The 14,791-nt window shown below is 42.1% G+C and overlaps 1 protein-coding gene across 6 annotated transcripts in view; it reads right to left on the minus strand.

Annotated features, from left to right (window-relative positions):
- The window catches only part of TENM4 (teneurin transmembrane protein 4), a 546,329-nt gene that overhangs the window by 220,614 nt on the left and 310,924 nt on the right, over positions 1-14,791 (minus strand). For all 6 annotated transcript variants that reach the window (XM_030558332.1, XM_030558336.1, XM_030558355.1 and 3 more), the window contains exon 7: positions 2,852-3,022. In XM_030558332.1, coding sequence (XP_030414192.1) covers positions 2,852-3,022 — 171 coding nt within the window. The remainder of the gene's footprint in view (positions 1-2,851; positions 3,023-14,791) is intronic.

The raw sequence follows: 14,791 nt of genomic DNA on the forward strand, positions 1-14,791 counted from the left end.
CACCCATTGACATCAACAGGAGTAGTCAATGGCTCCAGGGCCGGTTCCAGGCACCAACTAAGAAAGCAAGAGCCTGGGGTGGCCAATGGAAAGGGGTGGCACATCCAGGTCTTTGACAGCAATTCAGCAGGGGGCTCCTCAGTCCCTCTCAGAGCAAAGGACCCATCGCCGAATTGCGCCCAAGAATGAAGTGGTGCGGTAGAGCTCAGAGCCTAAGTGCCGCCGATCGCGGCTTTATCTGGAGCCGGCCCTGAATGACTCCAAACAGAAAAGGATCAGGCCCTGAGAACTGGATATCCAGAAAGAAATTCAAATAAGAATATAATTTCAGTACAATTTCTAATCAGAAACTTTGTCTAACTAACTTGAAGCAAAATTAATTTCAGATCTGAATTCCTAATTGTGCTGCCAATTACTTTGCTCTTTCAGCACATTACCTTGCACATGCAACACTTTAGTTTCCTTAGCAACTATTCCTAATTAATTCGGTTATCAAAATGAACTGTTTCATTTTGGGGCCCAACTGAGTTTAATTTTAGTGCTGATATAGGCTTTTGATTCAATAAAACACCCTGATCCATCAAAGCCTTTTGTACATGCTTATACGGCACTGACTTCAATGGCACTTAAGCAGAAGCTTAAATTTGCTGAATAGGGATGCACTTAAGCACATGCTAAAGTGCTTTGCTGGACTGGATGCAGACTAGAGCTGGTAACTGCCTACAGCTAGCAATACCAAAATCATTTCAGCACTAAGGAAATGTGAGCCCCAACCGGCCAATTCCACCATAGGAAAGGTGGTCTCTTTGAGGATACTTTTAAGTCAATTTTCATATTTCCAATGATATACATTCTTACTTAGAAAAGCTGTTGTGTAAGCACAGACTGGCTACCATGTTACCACCCTGCAGAGGTAGTTGCATTTCAGTGGTGGACACAGTCACCTCTCCAGAGACACATACCAAGATCTTTATTTCATTTTTAATCAGGAGCAGATCACGCCCACATGGCCACAGGCTCCCCAAGACCAGGGGCGGCTCTCGGCATTTTGCCGCCCCAAGCACAGCAGGCAGGCTGCCTTCGGCAGCTTACCTGAGGAGGGTCCGCTGGTCCCACGGCTTTGGCGGACCCTACGCAGGCATGCCTGTGGGAGGTCCACCGAAGCCGCGGGACCAGCGGCCCCTCCGCAGGCAAGCCGCTGAAGGTAGCCTGCCTGCCACCATCGCAGTGACTGGCAGAGCGCCCCCAGTGGCTTGCCGCCCCAGGCATGCGCTTGGTGTGCTGGTGCCTGGAGCCGCCCCTGCCCAAGACATGCAAGAAGATCATGCTGAGGCTCTGCACAGTTCTCTATCTAAAGTAGCCCTCAGAGACCCCACTCTAAGTAAAGCTCCCCAGTGCAAAGAGGGCTTATCAGAAAAGCTGACAGACTGTGTGAGCGTATACATATGCATGTATGTATATACAGACAGAGAGAGAAAGAGAGATCCACACTCCTATTCAGACAAAACTCCTTTTGATTTCAGAGGGGGTTTGCCTGAGAAGGACTGAGAGAAAATTGAGGAAAGACCTTTGATTTGGCTCCTTGATTATTAGATATATCATTTTTATTTTCATTTTGATCTTTGAATAGGGATGGCAGAGATCAAATGCAATATACAGGGATTTAAACATAGCAATTTAAACAGAAGACGAAAGAAAAATAAGCTTTATCGTGAGGCCTTTTTGAATGCAGAAACATTCTGTAGTTTACTACATCGTTTAGCAAGCTTTGTCCAGGGTCCTACAGTTCTGGCTTAATTGATTTACACTGTAATAATTTCATTTGACACTGACCAGTCATTAGTAACTATGTTGCTTTTAAGGAATATGTAACAATGGCCTTCCTTTGCATAATAAAGACAGATAATCTCGTTCTCCCCCCAACTAGAACTTCACTAAAACTAGCCAATAACTATAATTCTACTGGAATGAGAGATTTTTGATCTCACGGTCACTTAAATACAAAGAAAAGATGGTGAAGCATAAAGAGTTTTATTAAACTGAAAGCTGAATTCCTCATTTCTTCATCTCCCCTATGTGAATCTTAGAGTGATGACAGCCCTGTGCTTTGCAGCACCGTAGGTATTTCTGGCACTGATGTTCTCCACTGAAAACACAATTAAAGTTGCAAAACCTTTGCTTGCTTGTGGAATAGTGTATTGTTTTTGAAATTAGACCCTGATTTTGCATGGTTCTGAGGAGGCTCAGTGCCTCTAACTTTGGTGGGAATTGAAGGCGGTCAGCACCATGCAGACTTTGCAGGATTAGGCCCTTCATCTGGCTGTCCTCGAGGGTACATGGCCATCTTCACAATGCCAAAGCTTGCAATGCCAACAACTTTTAACAAATATTTTGGTTCTCACAACAATGCCATCTAGTAACCAAAAGAAATACTAGGATAAGCACTGTTGTGTTGCTGTAGAGAAAACACAGTGACAATCCTCAAGGCATCCCTTTAGTTCTTAAGACATGAGCATGGTTTCTCAGGAATACAGCCCATAGATGACATGATGCAGGGCTTTTGTGGCGGAATACTGTACCCATACGAGATGTGGTGCCAATAACCCCTCCCTTTGAATGGCCTCTTAGGTTTGGTGAGGACATACATCTTATCACCATGTTAATGGACATTAAAAGGATGTGACATTTGGAAACATGACTGATGACCAGCTCTAGACACGAAAGACTGGAAAAGCACCAGACTATGGTGCTGCAGGAAAGGTGGTATGGGGGTGATGGAGTATGAGACTGGATGGTTGGAGTTTAGAGGCAGACACAGAGGACTCACAACATGGAAACACACCAACCATACCTTCACTGGATCCTTTGCCTTTCCTGTCAGGTAACTCTAACCCTGTGCCCCCCGAGGGATATAAGGAGATGTCCGTTGGCACTGGCCAACTGCTGGCTGTGTCTTCCGTGATCTCATACATCTGCCCTTCCATCGGCTGCAGGTGCCAGTTTAGGCCAAACAGGTGCATGGCTGTAGTGAGCAATGAGAAAAGTCATCTTTTTCTGCTGGGAAGAGCTTCATAACTGCAGGGGGCACTTTGGAGGCTATCACCCTACTGCTTTATACTATGTTATTTGACAGCCCACACTGGTTCTGCAATACCATCAAGAACACGACCATTTCTTTGGCCTGGTTCCCCTCTCACACTAGTTTTACACTAGTCTAGCACTGTTTACTTCAGTGGAATTGCTCCTGATTTATGTCAAGAGAATTGGACCCTAGGTCCCAGAATACACCTGAAGTTGGGAGGAAAATTCAGTGAGCAGTTTTAGGGATAATACTTAAGAAGAAGTCAATGTTATATGCACCAATAAATCCAGAGAAACTGAGCCTTTGCTGTGCATTGTTGTATTCACAAGCTATTGTCCAGGCCCTTAATCATTTTTTTATCCAGTCCTTATACAGGGAGAGACAGTGGGAATTTTGCCTGAGTAAGGACTGAGTAAGTGGCTTAGAGGTCTGCCACATATAATTCATTCTGTTATTGTTATGGTATTAGCTGTATGTGGATTGAGTGCAAATTAATGTGACTGAGCTCTTGCTGGTACAATTCCAGCTTTCTGCTAATCGTCCTGGGGGTTTAAAAGTGAGTAACACCAATTGGATTTGCATGAGTCCAGGACACAGCTTGTTGTAGGTTTCTGGGACTGCACAAGGCTATCCAGTGTACGAATCTGTTCCATGAAATTACAGAAAGGCGAGTAAAGTTAAGGGATATGACAGAACACTTAAAAAGCAAACACGGGTATGGAGAGAAGCATGCTTATGCAATTAAGACATGCCCCCTGAAAACATGAAGGAAAACAATGTGGCTTCCTGTATCATTCCTTTCCTCCTCAACATAAACATTTCATATTTAATCACCATCCAGCTTACCTTCAGGCACTCAATGGCAAAATGATCTGATATTCAATGCACTTGTAATGACATTTTTCTATTAAGGGAGGGACTCCTATTTCACAAAATAGTTTCTCCAAGAAACTGTACATTGATATTAACATCAGAGCTATTTAACATAAACAAAGAGGATGAGAACAGCACATTTTCACGGCCTACACATGTCATTTTATTTATAAAAATATGTCCAAGTTTGTCAAACATCCCAATGATGAGTGCTGGGTTTAGTAAAGTCTTTACATCAGAAAGGATCCATTTCAAGTGGCTTGAAAAGGTATCTGAATAGTTCTTTTAAAATAAGTAGTTTGGACATACATAGCAAAATTAACACTTGCTTCTATTTCATAATCAGTTAGGACATCTACTAGCATGAACAGGAGTGTCGTACAGTAACAGGTAATGGAAGATAACTAAGCTGATTGAAACTACGATTCCCACTTTACCATGTAAACAGGGACTGGATTTGTTATCAAAACCCTAATTAATCTATTAAGAAAGAAAAACTCACATAAACTCCCTATCAGATAGGAGAGACTCTCAGGGATATGTTCAAAACCAGAACATTTTTATGCAGGCACACATGCAGCTTTACTAACAACAGGAAAGCTGCAGATATAGCTCTCGATTCAAACAGGGAACTTAGCACAGACTGGCATGTGGTTTTGATCTGAAGGGGGCACCTGGGTTTCTGCAGAAATGCTACATGAGGGTACGATAAAAAAAATCAAGCAGCTCAAGTATGGACGACAAGAACTTTCAGAGAGCTTTAGATATCAATCTTCTTATCCATTATGTATTTATGTACTTCCATGGCCCTCATATCATAGCATCTGAGCAACTCACAATCATTAGTGGATTTTATCCTCACAACATTGCATGAGGTAGGAAAGTATTATCCTCATTTCATAGATGAGGAATTGAGGCACAATGTAGATGAAGTGATCTGCCCAAGTTCACACAGGTCATCTGCAGCTGAGTAGGGAACTGAACACAGATCTAAGTACAAGTGTAGTGCTCGATCTAGTAGACCATCCTTCCTGCCTTATACCATGCATATTGCTACAGTATTTGAATGCTTACTAGTTAAGATACACGTAAGGGTCATTATTTCCTTCTCTCTTGCTGTCCCCCAGTAGGAATTTATTTATTGTGGATAATAATTGTGAGAAAGCTAAAATGAAGAAGCGAGCATTGTTTTGGGTACATTGAAAAGATTGTGGAAGCAGAATACTTTGTTCTACAAACATGAGCGACTGATTGGAAGCCAGGAACTGCTGAGGCTTCCTTGCACACTGATTTTTTGTGTGTCCCTGGGCAAGCCAGCAGCTTATTTAATGCCTTATAGACGCACAAACTTTAAGGAGAGAAGGGACCATCATGATCATTTAGTCTGACCTCCTGCACATTGCAGGTCTGTCATGGTATAATTCCCCACTCTGATCCTTAGCGTCCAAAAGGTGGGGTACCAGCATGAATTCCTCTAAGCTCAATTACCAGCTTAGTACTTGTAGTGCTGCTACCAACCAGGAATTCCAGTGCCTGGTACACTCTGGTCCCCCCAAAATCTTGCCCGGGGACCCCCAAGACCCAGTCCCTCTGGATCTTAACACAAGGAAAGAAAACCCTTTCCCTCACCGTTGCCTCTCTCAGGCTTCCCCTCCCTGGGTTATCCTGGAAGATCACTGTGATTCAAACTCCTTGAATCTTAAAACAGAGAGGAAAATACACCTTCCCCCCTCCTTCTCTCTTCCTCTCCCAGACTCTCCCTGAGAGAGAAAGTAATCCTGACACAGAGAGAAAATTAACCTCTCTCCCCCCCCCCTTCCCTCCTTTCTCCCCACCAATTCCCTGGTGAATCCAGACCCAGTCCCCTGGGGTCTCACCAGAATAAAAAAACAATCAGGTTCTTAAACAAGAAAAGCTTTTAATTAAAGAAAGAAAAAACAGTAAAAATTATCTTTGTAAATTTAAAATGGAATATGTTACAGAGTCTTTCAGCTATAGACACTGGGAATACCATCCCAGCCTAAGTATACAAGTACAAATTAGAATCCTTTCAGCAAAATACAAATTTGAACTCCTTCCAGCCAAATACACATTTGAACTCCTTCCAGCCAAATACACATTATTTGCAAATAAAGAAAACAAACATAATCCTAACTCGCCTTATCTACCTAGTATTCACTATTCTGAACTGATAAGAGCCTGTATCGGAGAGACTGGACAGAAACCTGGTTGCACGTCTGGTCCCTCTGAGCCCCCAGAGTTAACAACAACCAAAAACTAACAGCACACACACAAACTTCCCTCCCTCAAGATTTGAAAGTATCCTGTCTCCTGATTGGTCCTCTGGTCAGGTGACAGCTTGGCTCACTGATCTTGTTAACCCTTTACAGGCAAAAGAGATATGAAGTACTTCTGTTCCATTAACTCTTAACTAACCGTTTATGACAAGGCCACAGAACTTTACCCACTCACTCCTGTAACAGACCTGCTAACCTCTGGCTGAGTTACTGAGGTCCTCAAATCATGGTTTAAAGACTTCAAGTTACAGAGAGCCATGTGCATAACCCTCCGCGGGAATACAATAGGGAGCCTCACTCAAAGAAGAATTCACAATTTACACTAGTTTAAACTTGCAAGTGACCCATGCCCCATGCTACAGAGGAAGATGAAAACCCCCCAGGGAATGGATCCCTTGATGAATACCTGTTCTGTTCATTCCCTCTGGGGCACCTGGTATTGGCTGCTGTTGGAAGACAGGATACTGGGCTAGATGGACCTTTGGTCTGATCCAGTATGGCTGTTCTTATTTCTTATGTCTCTGCCAATCTGATCAGGGAGAAGATTCCTTCCCAACCCAAAATACTGTGATCCATTAGACCCTGAGCAAGTGGGCAAGACCCACGAGTCTGACACCTGGGAAAGAATTCTCAGGTTTCCTCGTCTATGAAAGGGGGCTATTAACGTTTATTTTCCTCATACAGATGTTACGAAGCTTAGTTCATGCATGTTCGTAAAGTAGGTCCTTGGCTGTAAAGTCTGTTAGAAATGAAGAGTTGTTATAGAGGCTTTCATTAAAAAGTCAGCTTTTGCCATTACTTAACAAAGATTTCCCATCAAATAAAATAGGAAATATCTGTGGCAGCTGTTGGCTCATGCCGATCCCTGCACCTCACAGATGACATGTGAGGATTATATAGAGGTGTTTTAAGTGCTAATGAAATTAAAAAGTGTTAATAAGTAATTATTATTATAATAGCCTTTTGAGTACTTGGGTGGAGTAAGAGTGCCTGAGTAAGCACAACAGATTGGCACTGGGCCATTCAGCTTGTCCTGGGGCTTTCTAATACAATACAGTTGAGCGCAGTATAAATACCTGGACAGGACAGATATACAAATCCAATGAGATGGGTAGATATAACGCAATTTCTGCATAAAACAGGCACCAACCATAAGACTCTACTTGAAACCAAAACAGAAAATCTGTGTTTGCTTTGGAAACTGACTCTGATTCCAGTCCTTTCTCATAAAACCATAATATCTCACCATGTGATTATGTGATTATTATTACTATTTTACAAATACCAAAACTTTATGATGAAGAAGATTCCGCCTCTCATTTGCTCTTCCATAAAGGCCACCTTCTTGCTGAAATGTCAGGTAATAACAGCAATGGATGTTTTAGGTCTGTAAATCTCAGTGGGATATTTATAACTGTTGATGCACACTGTTGTTTAAATGTTTTGAGAGCAGCACAAAGAAAGGAAATTCAATCTTGTCATTCACTAAATTGATGCAAAGGCCTTCTGAGTAAAAAAAGGGTAAAGAATGGGGTCTTGGAACCATGGACAACAGACACAATCATACGCTTTGAAATGTTAATGGTTCCTAAAAGCAAAGTGAAGCCATAAAAGATGCTGAGACTCCTGATGTTCTTAGTCTCCAGGTCAATCTGAACCCATGGTTGACATTTTCTCTGGCTTTTTCTGCTCAGCAAGATGCGAGATGTGGCTCTCACAGTGAACGTTCCATCTTGACAATTTCCCTCTCCCCCCAAATGGGATGTTCAATAGATGCTTTAATACCGAAGGCTCCTGGGTATTAAAAGAGCACAGTGCAATTAACAGTCATTAAAATGTACCATTCAGTGCACTAGCATGTAGCTTCCACCACCCAGGAAGCCAAGCCATGTGGCATGTGCTTTTGGGAAGCCTTGGTTACATTTTGCATAGCTTAAAAAACTCTTCTGTTTTTTCTTGGAATTGAAATACTAGTGGGGAGGGGGAATACAGTGTATGTGCTCATTGGACCAAATCAACCCCAATGCCATAGATCAAGACACACCAGCGAGGCAGATGACCCTCTATGCTTGAGTTTTAAAATCAAATCCTCTACTTTTAAATGAAATAAGTACTGGTGAAAGTTGCCTGGATCAATACCAAAATCCATTGATAACAGCACACAGACAGTGGCAGGGCAAGCTTCTTTATCACCGCATCCACAACAAGCCTCAACCCTGCTCAATCCTATGATTTAGTTGGGGATTGGTCCTGCTTTGAGCAGGGGGTTGAACTAGATGACCTCCGAGGTCCCTTCCAACCCTGATATTTTATGATTCTATTTTATGTTCTGAAGGGGTGCTTCTAGGTGTCAAGGAGTTCAGTCTCCAAGGCCCTTTCAAGCCTTCACTACTCGGCTGACTATGCCAGGAAGAGTGCCAATTAATGCCAAAATACAGCGGTGATGTGTCTGTGGGCTCATAGGCACTAACGTCACATTCATTCAAGAGAGGTCAGTAGCACGACTCTTCAGGTGGTGTCCTTTAATTTCTCATAGTTGAAAAATGCTACCTTTAAAAAGAAGCACAATGTTGGTGGAACTGAAGATGCCGGCTCATAATTTTTATGTTAATCAACAGCATCCCTTTTCTGCATGGCATTATTCCTATTACATTGCTTTTCTCTATGGCTGTGAGTTTCATTGTCTGTTGTTGTAAATGTGGTAAAGGGGTTCAAAGTTTGCTTTTAAAAGGCACGGTCTTATGGATATGTTTCCATTACAGCCATTATCCTATGACACAGCAAAACAAAGCAGTCAAAATATCATGCTCAGCAGAGTAGAGAAAAGAGAACCTGGAATAACATTTAAGATAAAAAAAGACAAAGAAGGATAGTAATTCACATGGTCAACAAAATGGACATCTCTTGGGACAGGTTGATGGAGTGAGCGAGTTAGCAGAAAGAGGCAGATGATTGTGATAGATTACAGGGAGAAGAAAAGACAAGACATGTTTAGTGAAGCGTAAGAGATCCCAGAAACCACCGAAGTCATGAAAAACACACTGCTGCCCTTTATTAGATTGTTGACTTGCCCAAACTGGCAAGGTAAGTGTAATAAATAACCAAACCAATCAATTACGATGTTTGAAATTAAGGCCCAATTGAAAGGCTATGGCTGAAGACACCAGTTGCTTTCCATTGCGTTTAAACGGGGACTTGCAAAGTGCATTTACACTGTAGGCTCACAATCTCGCGCTACTTCCTGTACTGTTCTCTGAAGGTCAGACTCAGGCCATGCCTCCCTGTTTCCTTACTCAGAGAAAACTCTCACCGAAGCCAATGAATGCATAAAAAATTACAACTATTTCACGATTTGGCCCTGAAGGATTAAAAAAGCATTTCTCAGAATATACAAAGGATTAATGGGAACAATGAATAAACACTAACAATAACAGCAGGAGAAACAATGCCCTGGATTTTCAAAGGAGGGTAAGAGTGTTAGGCACCCAATTCCCACTGAAATCCAATGGGATCTGGATGCCTAGTTCCCATAGCACCCTTGAAAACTCCAGTCAAATGCTCTGCATTTGTATTCTGCCTTACATCTCAAGAGGTAAATACACTTTACCTGAGCCAAACACATAGGAATGATGGAGTAGGTTAGGCTGGTGGAGGAGTGGCACTATATGTGAAAGAAAGCACAGATTCAGAATCTTAAATGAATCCAACTGTACCATCGAATCTCCATGGATAGAAATTCCATCTTAAATAATAGAGTAAAGCAGCAGGAATATGCTACCGACCACCTGATCAGGATGGTGACAATGTGAAATGCTCAGAGAGATTAGAGAGGCTGTTAAAACAGAAAACCTAATAATAATGGAGATTTCAACTATCCCCATATTAAATGGGTACGTCACCTCAGGACTGGATGCAGAGATAAAATTTCTGGACACCACAAATGACTGCTTCTTGGAACAGCTAGCTGTGGAACCCACAAGAGGAGAGCCAATTCTTGGTTTAATCCTAAGTGGAGCATGGGATCTGGTCGAAGAGTAGAATATAGCTGAACTGCTTCGTAATAGCAACCATAATATAATTAAATTTAACATCCATGTAGGTGGGGAAATACCAAAGAAACCGACCACAGTAGCATTTAAAGAAGAAAAGAATGATCAGATACATAGATGAACATATTTAGTTTGGGAAAAGTCAACATGGCTTCTGTAAAGAAAAATCATGCCACACCAAACTATTAGAATTTTTTGAAGGAGTCAACAAACAGGTGGACAAGGATGATTCAGTGGTTATAGTGTATTTGGACTTTCAGAAAGTCTTTGAAAAAGGCTCTCAAGCAAAATATGCAGTGTTGTAGTCATGTCAGTCCTCAGGGTGAGTGAGGTAATATCTGAACTGAGGAAGAGCTCTGTGTAGCTCAAAAGCTTCTCTCTCTCACAAACAGAAGTAGATCGAATAAAAGATATTACTTCACCCACCTTGTCTCTTTGAGCAAAGTAGGCAGTCAGAGAATAAGAGGGAAGGTCCTTTCAAGGAGGAATAACTGTTTAAAAGAGAGGAAACAAAGGGTAGGAATAAATGATCAGTTTTCACACTGGAGAGATACAAGTAGTGGGATCCCCCAGGGATCTGTACTGAGACCAGTGCTGTTCAACATATTCGTAAATGCTTGGGGAAGTGGGGTAACAAGTGAAGTGGCAAACTTTTCAGATGATACTAAATTACTCAAGACAGTTAAGTCCAAAGTTGACCACGAAAAGTTACAAAGGGATTTCACAAAACTAGGTGACTGGGCCCCAAAAATGGCTGATGAAATTCAATGTTAATAAATGCAAAGCAATGCACATTGGAAAACAATCTCAACTATGCATACAAAATGAAGAGTTCTAAATTAGATAAGATCATGGAGGACAGGTCGATCAGTGGCTATTAGCCAAGATGGTCAGGGATGCAACCCCACACTCTGGGTGTTCTGAAACCTCTGACTGCTAGGAGTGGATGACAGGGGATGAATCACCTGATAATTGCCCTGTTCTGTTCATTTCCTCTGAAGCGTCTGGCACTGGCCATTGTCAAAAGACAGGATACTGGGCTAGATGGACCTTTGGTCTGGTTCAGTATGGCTGCTCTTATGTTCTTATGTTAAACAGGGAAATAGAGAGAGCGCACATGCAAGCTTTGGTAAAGCCAAGCTTTCCATCACAATGTCTCCTTTTTCTTCTGCATTGGAAAACTAACAGCAAAGGCTTTGGAAGCGCCTCCTCAGGGCCCACTCAGCACACCAATTCCCTCGGCTTCTATGGAGTACTTCTTGGGCTTAACAACAGCTCAGCCAAAGCACATGAGAAAGGAGCACTTTTCGAAAGCTAGGACTCTCTTCCCCTAGGAGCAGCCCATGGAGAGGCAGTAGAGAAGAACAGGAAGAAAAGAAACAGGGGGTCGGGATAAAAATAGTGAGTATAGAGGAAACAGAATGAATAAAGAGAGAGAGAGAGAGAGAGAGAGAGAGAGAGAGAGAGAGAGAGAGGATGAGACCATTAAGGGACAGAACATGTTAGAAAAGAGTAAGGGAAGGAATAGCAAGAGAAGTGACGGGCAATAGGAAAAAATGTGGGGCTCAAACCTGGAATGGGAAGGCTTTTAGAACAAGCCCTGTATCCATCCTTCTTTCTTCTCCTGTCTCCCATTTCTCTCTCTCCTTTTCTACGGAAGTGAACTGGATGTAGCCTCTTCTAATGTACTCCTCAGACTCTCTGGCCTTTGGGCCAAAACATCATGCTGGCCCTTTGTAGTAACTACACCTTTCAAGTGAGAACTGGTATTTTTTTAAAAAGTTAAAATACTTTGGATTACACCAGGAAATAACTCGGGGCTAATTTTGACTCAAGTAAATCTATTGCTTTCGCTCCTATCTCTGAGATAAACTTGACTGTAATTATCTGAATAACGGTCTCCCTCTACACTGAAATTATATGATTTTTGAAGAAGCGGAAGAATTGACTGCTGCAGAATTAATCATACTTTTCTGACATTCAATGTTGTTATGAAAAGGAGTCTTTCAGAGTGAAATAATCACTCAGTTTGACAATCTTTCAATAAATCATGGAAAAGGCCTATAAGATTAAGGGGAATAAAAGCAGCAAAACAGACATTAAAGGAAGCAAGCAAACAAACAAACATCTCTCCTGAGTGCTTGTTGACACTTTACTCAAGGGAAATGTTACTTTGCCCGGAGGGGTGTGCTAGCAACATGCCAGAAGTTCAAGAGCCAAGTGACTCTCGTGGCACTGCCTGTGTCAATAGGGAGTAAGGGTGGCAACTGCAAGACTAGGCCCCATATAAAATGCAGCACATCATGGCTCCTCACATTGTTTATATAAACGCATGGTGAGGTCAATTCCCAGGATATGATGCCTCCATGTTTTGTTCTATCCTGTACTGAATATAATACAACACAGCACAGGTGTTGACTCCATTGGTGCTTCGGGGATGAAGCACTCACGGAAAAAAATAGTGGGTGCTCAGCATCCACTGGCAGCTCTGATGATCAGCTCCTCCATCTTCCTCCCAGCACCTCCTGCTCATCCTGATCAGTTGTCCTGCGGTATGCAGGAGTCACTGGGGGGGAGGAGGGGAGGAGTGAGGGCAGGGCACACTCAGAGGAGGGAGTGGAATGGGACAGGGGAAGAACAGGGGCAGGAAGAGGTGCGGTGGGACTTGGGGGAAGGGGAGGAGTGGGGGCAGGAAATGGGGTGGATTGGGAGCCAACTCATAAAGACGGCGCCTATGCAACAAGTACCTGTCACCACATAGGGCTACATCTCTATATTAATGAGAGAAGGGATAGGACCTGAGGTACGAGGCTTCACCTTAGTTGAAGCTGCCCTGCATTTCTATCATGACAGAGCACTGTCTGTTGAAACTTGTTCTTTGTATGAACCATTCAGCCAAATTAAAGATGTGAGCAGCTATTGGGCAGGGATAACCTTAACTTATGCAGGACCAGAAGCAAGAGTTGGGGCTCCAAGCTACCATTTCAACAAGAAATCTGAGCAGAATTTTTGGATCTTCTCTGGAAACATCTCCAGATGTTGTTTCCACAAAACACAACCTATCTCCCCAAGAGGTCACTTGCACTGATTGTGCTCAAGGAAAGTATCTGCCACACTCATCATACTTTGATGACTTCTGACTTAATTTTTTATCTAAACAAGATGTGTCTTTCCTGTGTGTTGAAGCTACAGTAGAGACTTCCAAGGTGCAAGTAAATGGCCTGCAAATAGTAACAGTTCCTTCTTAGCAGAATATTTTATATTTTCAATTAGTTGTCAATTGCTCTTAAAAGCTACAACAGAGCTTTCAGATGAAGCACCCTTTGAAAGCTTCAAGGAAGTGACGAGAAAGAAATACTATGAAATGAAGTGGTTAAACTCAATGTTTGTTCAACGCAGAGTCAGCACTTCCTATTCAAGGTCTCCCTAATTACCCTGGGGATCAAAGAATTTTAAGTGATTGGCTGTTCATTCAAAGTGCTAATAGATGATCACTGCCCCCACCAGCTTTAGTGTGGCACACTCATGGGCTTGTCATTTCCTGCACAGAGGGGCAAGATACATTTTAAATCCTTTCATTTCCTTAGGAGGCTCTTTTCAAGTGTCAATCTATGGAAAAAAAATGAACAATTTATATATAAAGGCGTCCTGGCTTATCAAAGAAACTGCCTGCTTATGTATAATCTATAATCTTCTCCCCACACTTGCGCCAATGAGAAAGCAGAAGAGGAAGTCGAAAGATGAACCTCAGCAACATTTTGCTGCTGTTAGGCAGCTTACTGCACTTGTGCAGCTTATTCCAGTCCCACAGATGCTAGTAAATTTGGTGTTATACATGCTCAGGCTTTCCTCAGTAAAATAATATTTTTCCTTCCAGATTCCCTTTATGACAGAGGCCATATTAATATATATATATATTACTGAGATTTCTTCACAATCAAAGTCAATTATAATATGGTCCCACCGTACCTCTAAATAGTGTTTTAATTTGCGTATAGAATATAAGCAATAGAAATTTCCCATTGGAGTATTCACTTCAATTAGCGAAATGAGCACAGACAGGGGGCTTCCAACCCTGCTTTGCAACTACTAAAATTCTGGGTCAGCCTGTTACACATGATATAATTTCACATATACCATTTCATTAGGCACTTATAATTGCTGAACCCTAATTGAAGGAATGTAATTCACCAAGTTAAATCAGCTACAGTTCAGCAGTTATTTATTATTTGTATTGTGGTAGCATCTATGAGCCCCAGTCACGGTTGTGATAGATGTGGTACAATCACAGAACAAAAAGCAGGTCCCTCTGATCCAGCAAAGGACTTTAAGCACATGTTTAATTTTAATAACATCAGTAGTTCCACTGACTTCCAACAGAACTACTCTTGTGCTTAACTGAATCAGGATGACATGCTCAGTAACTCACATACTGAGCCTTAAAACCCAGTACTTTCTGCCACAGAATCATAGAATATCAGGGTTGGAAT

This window comes from Gopherus evgoodei, chromosome 1 (genome assembly GCF_007399415.2).
Source record: "Gopherus evgoodei ecotype Sinaloan lineage chromosome 1, rGopEvg1_v1.p, whole genome shotgun sequence".
NCBI classification, from domain to species: domain Eukaryota; kingdom Metazoa; phylum Chordata; order Testudines; family Testudinidae; genus Gopherus; species Gopherus evgoodei.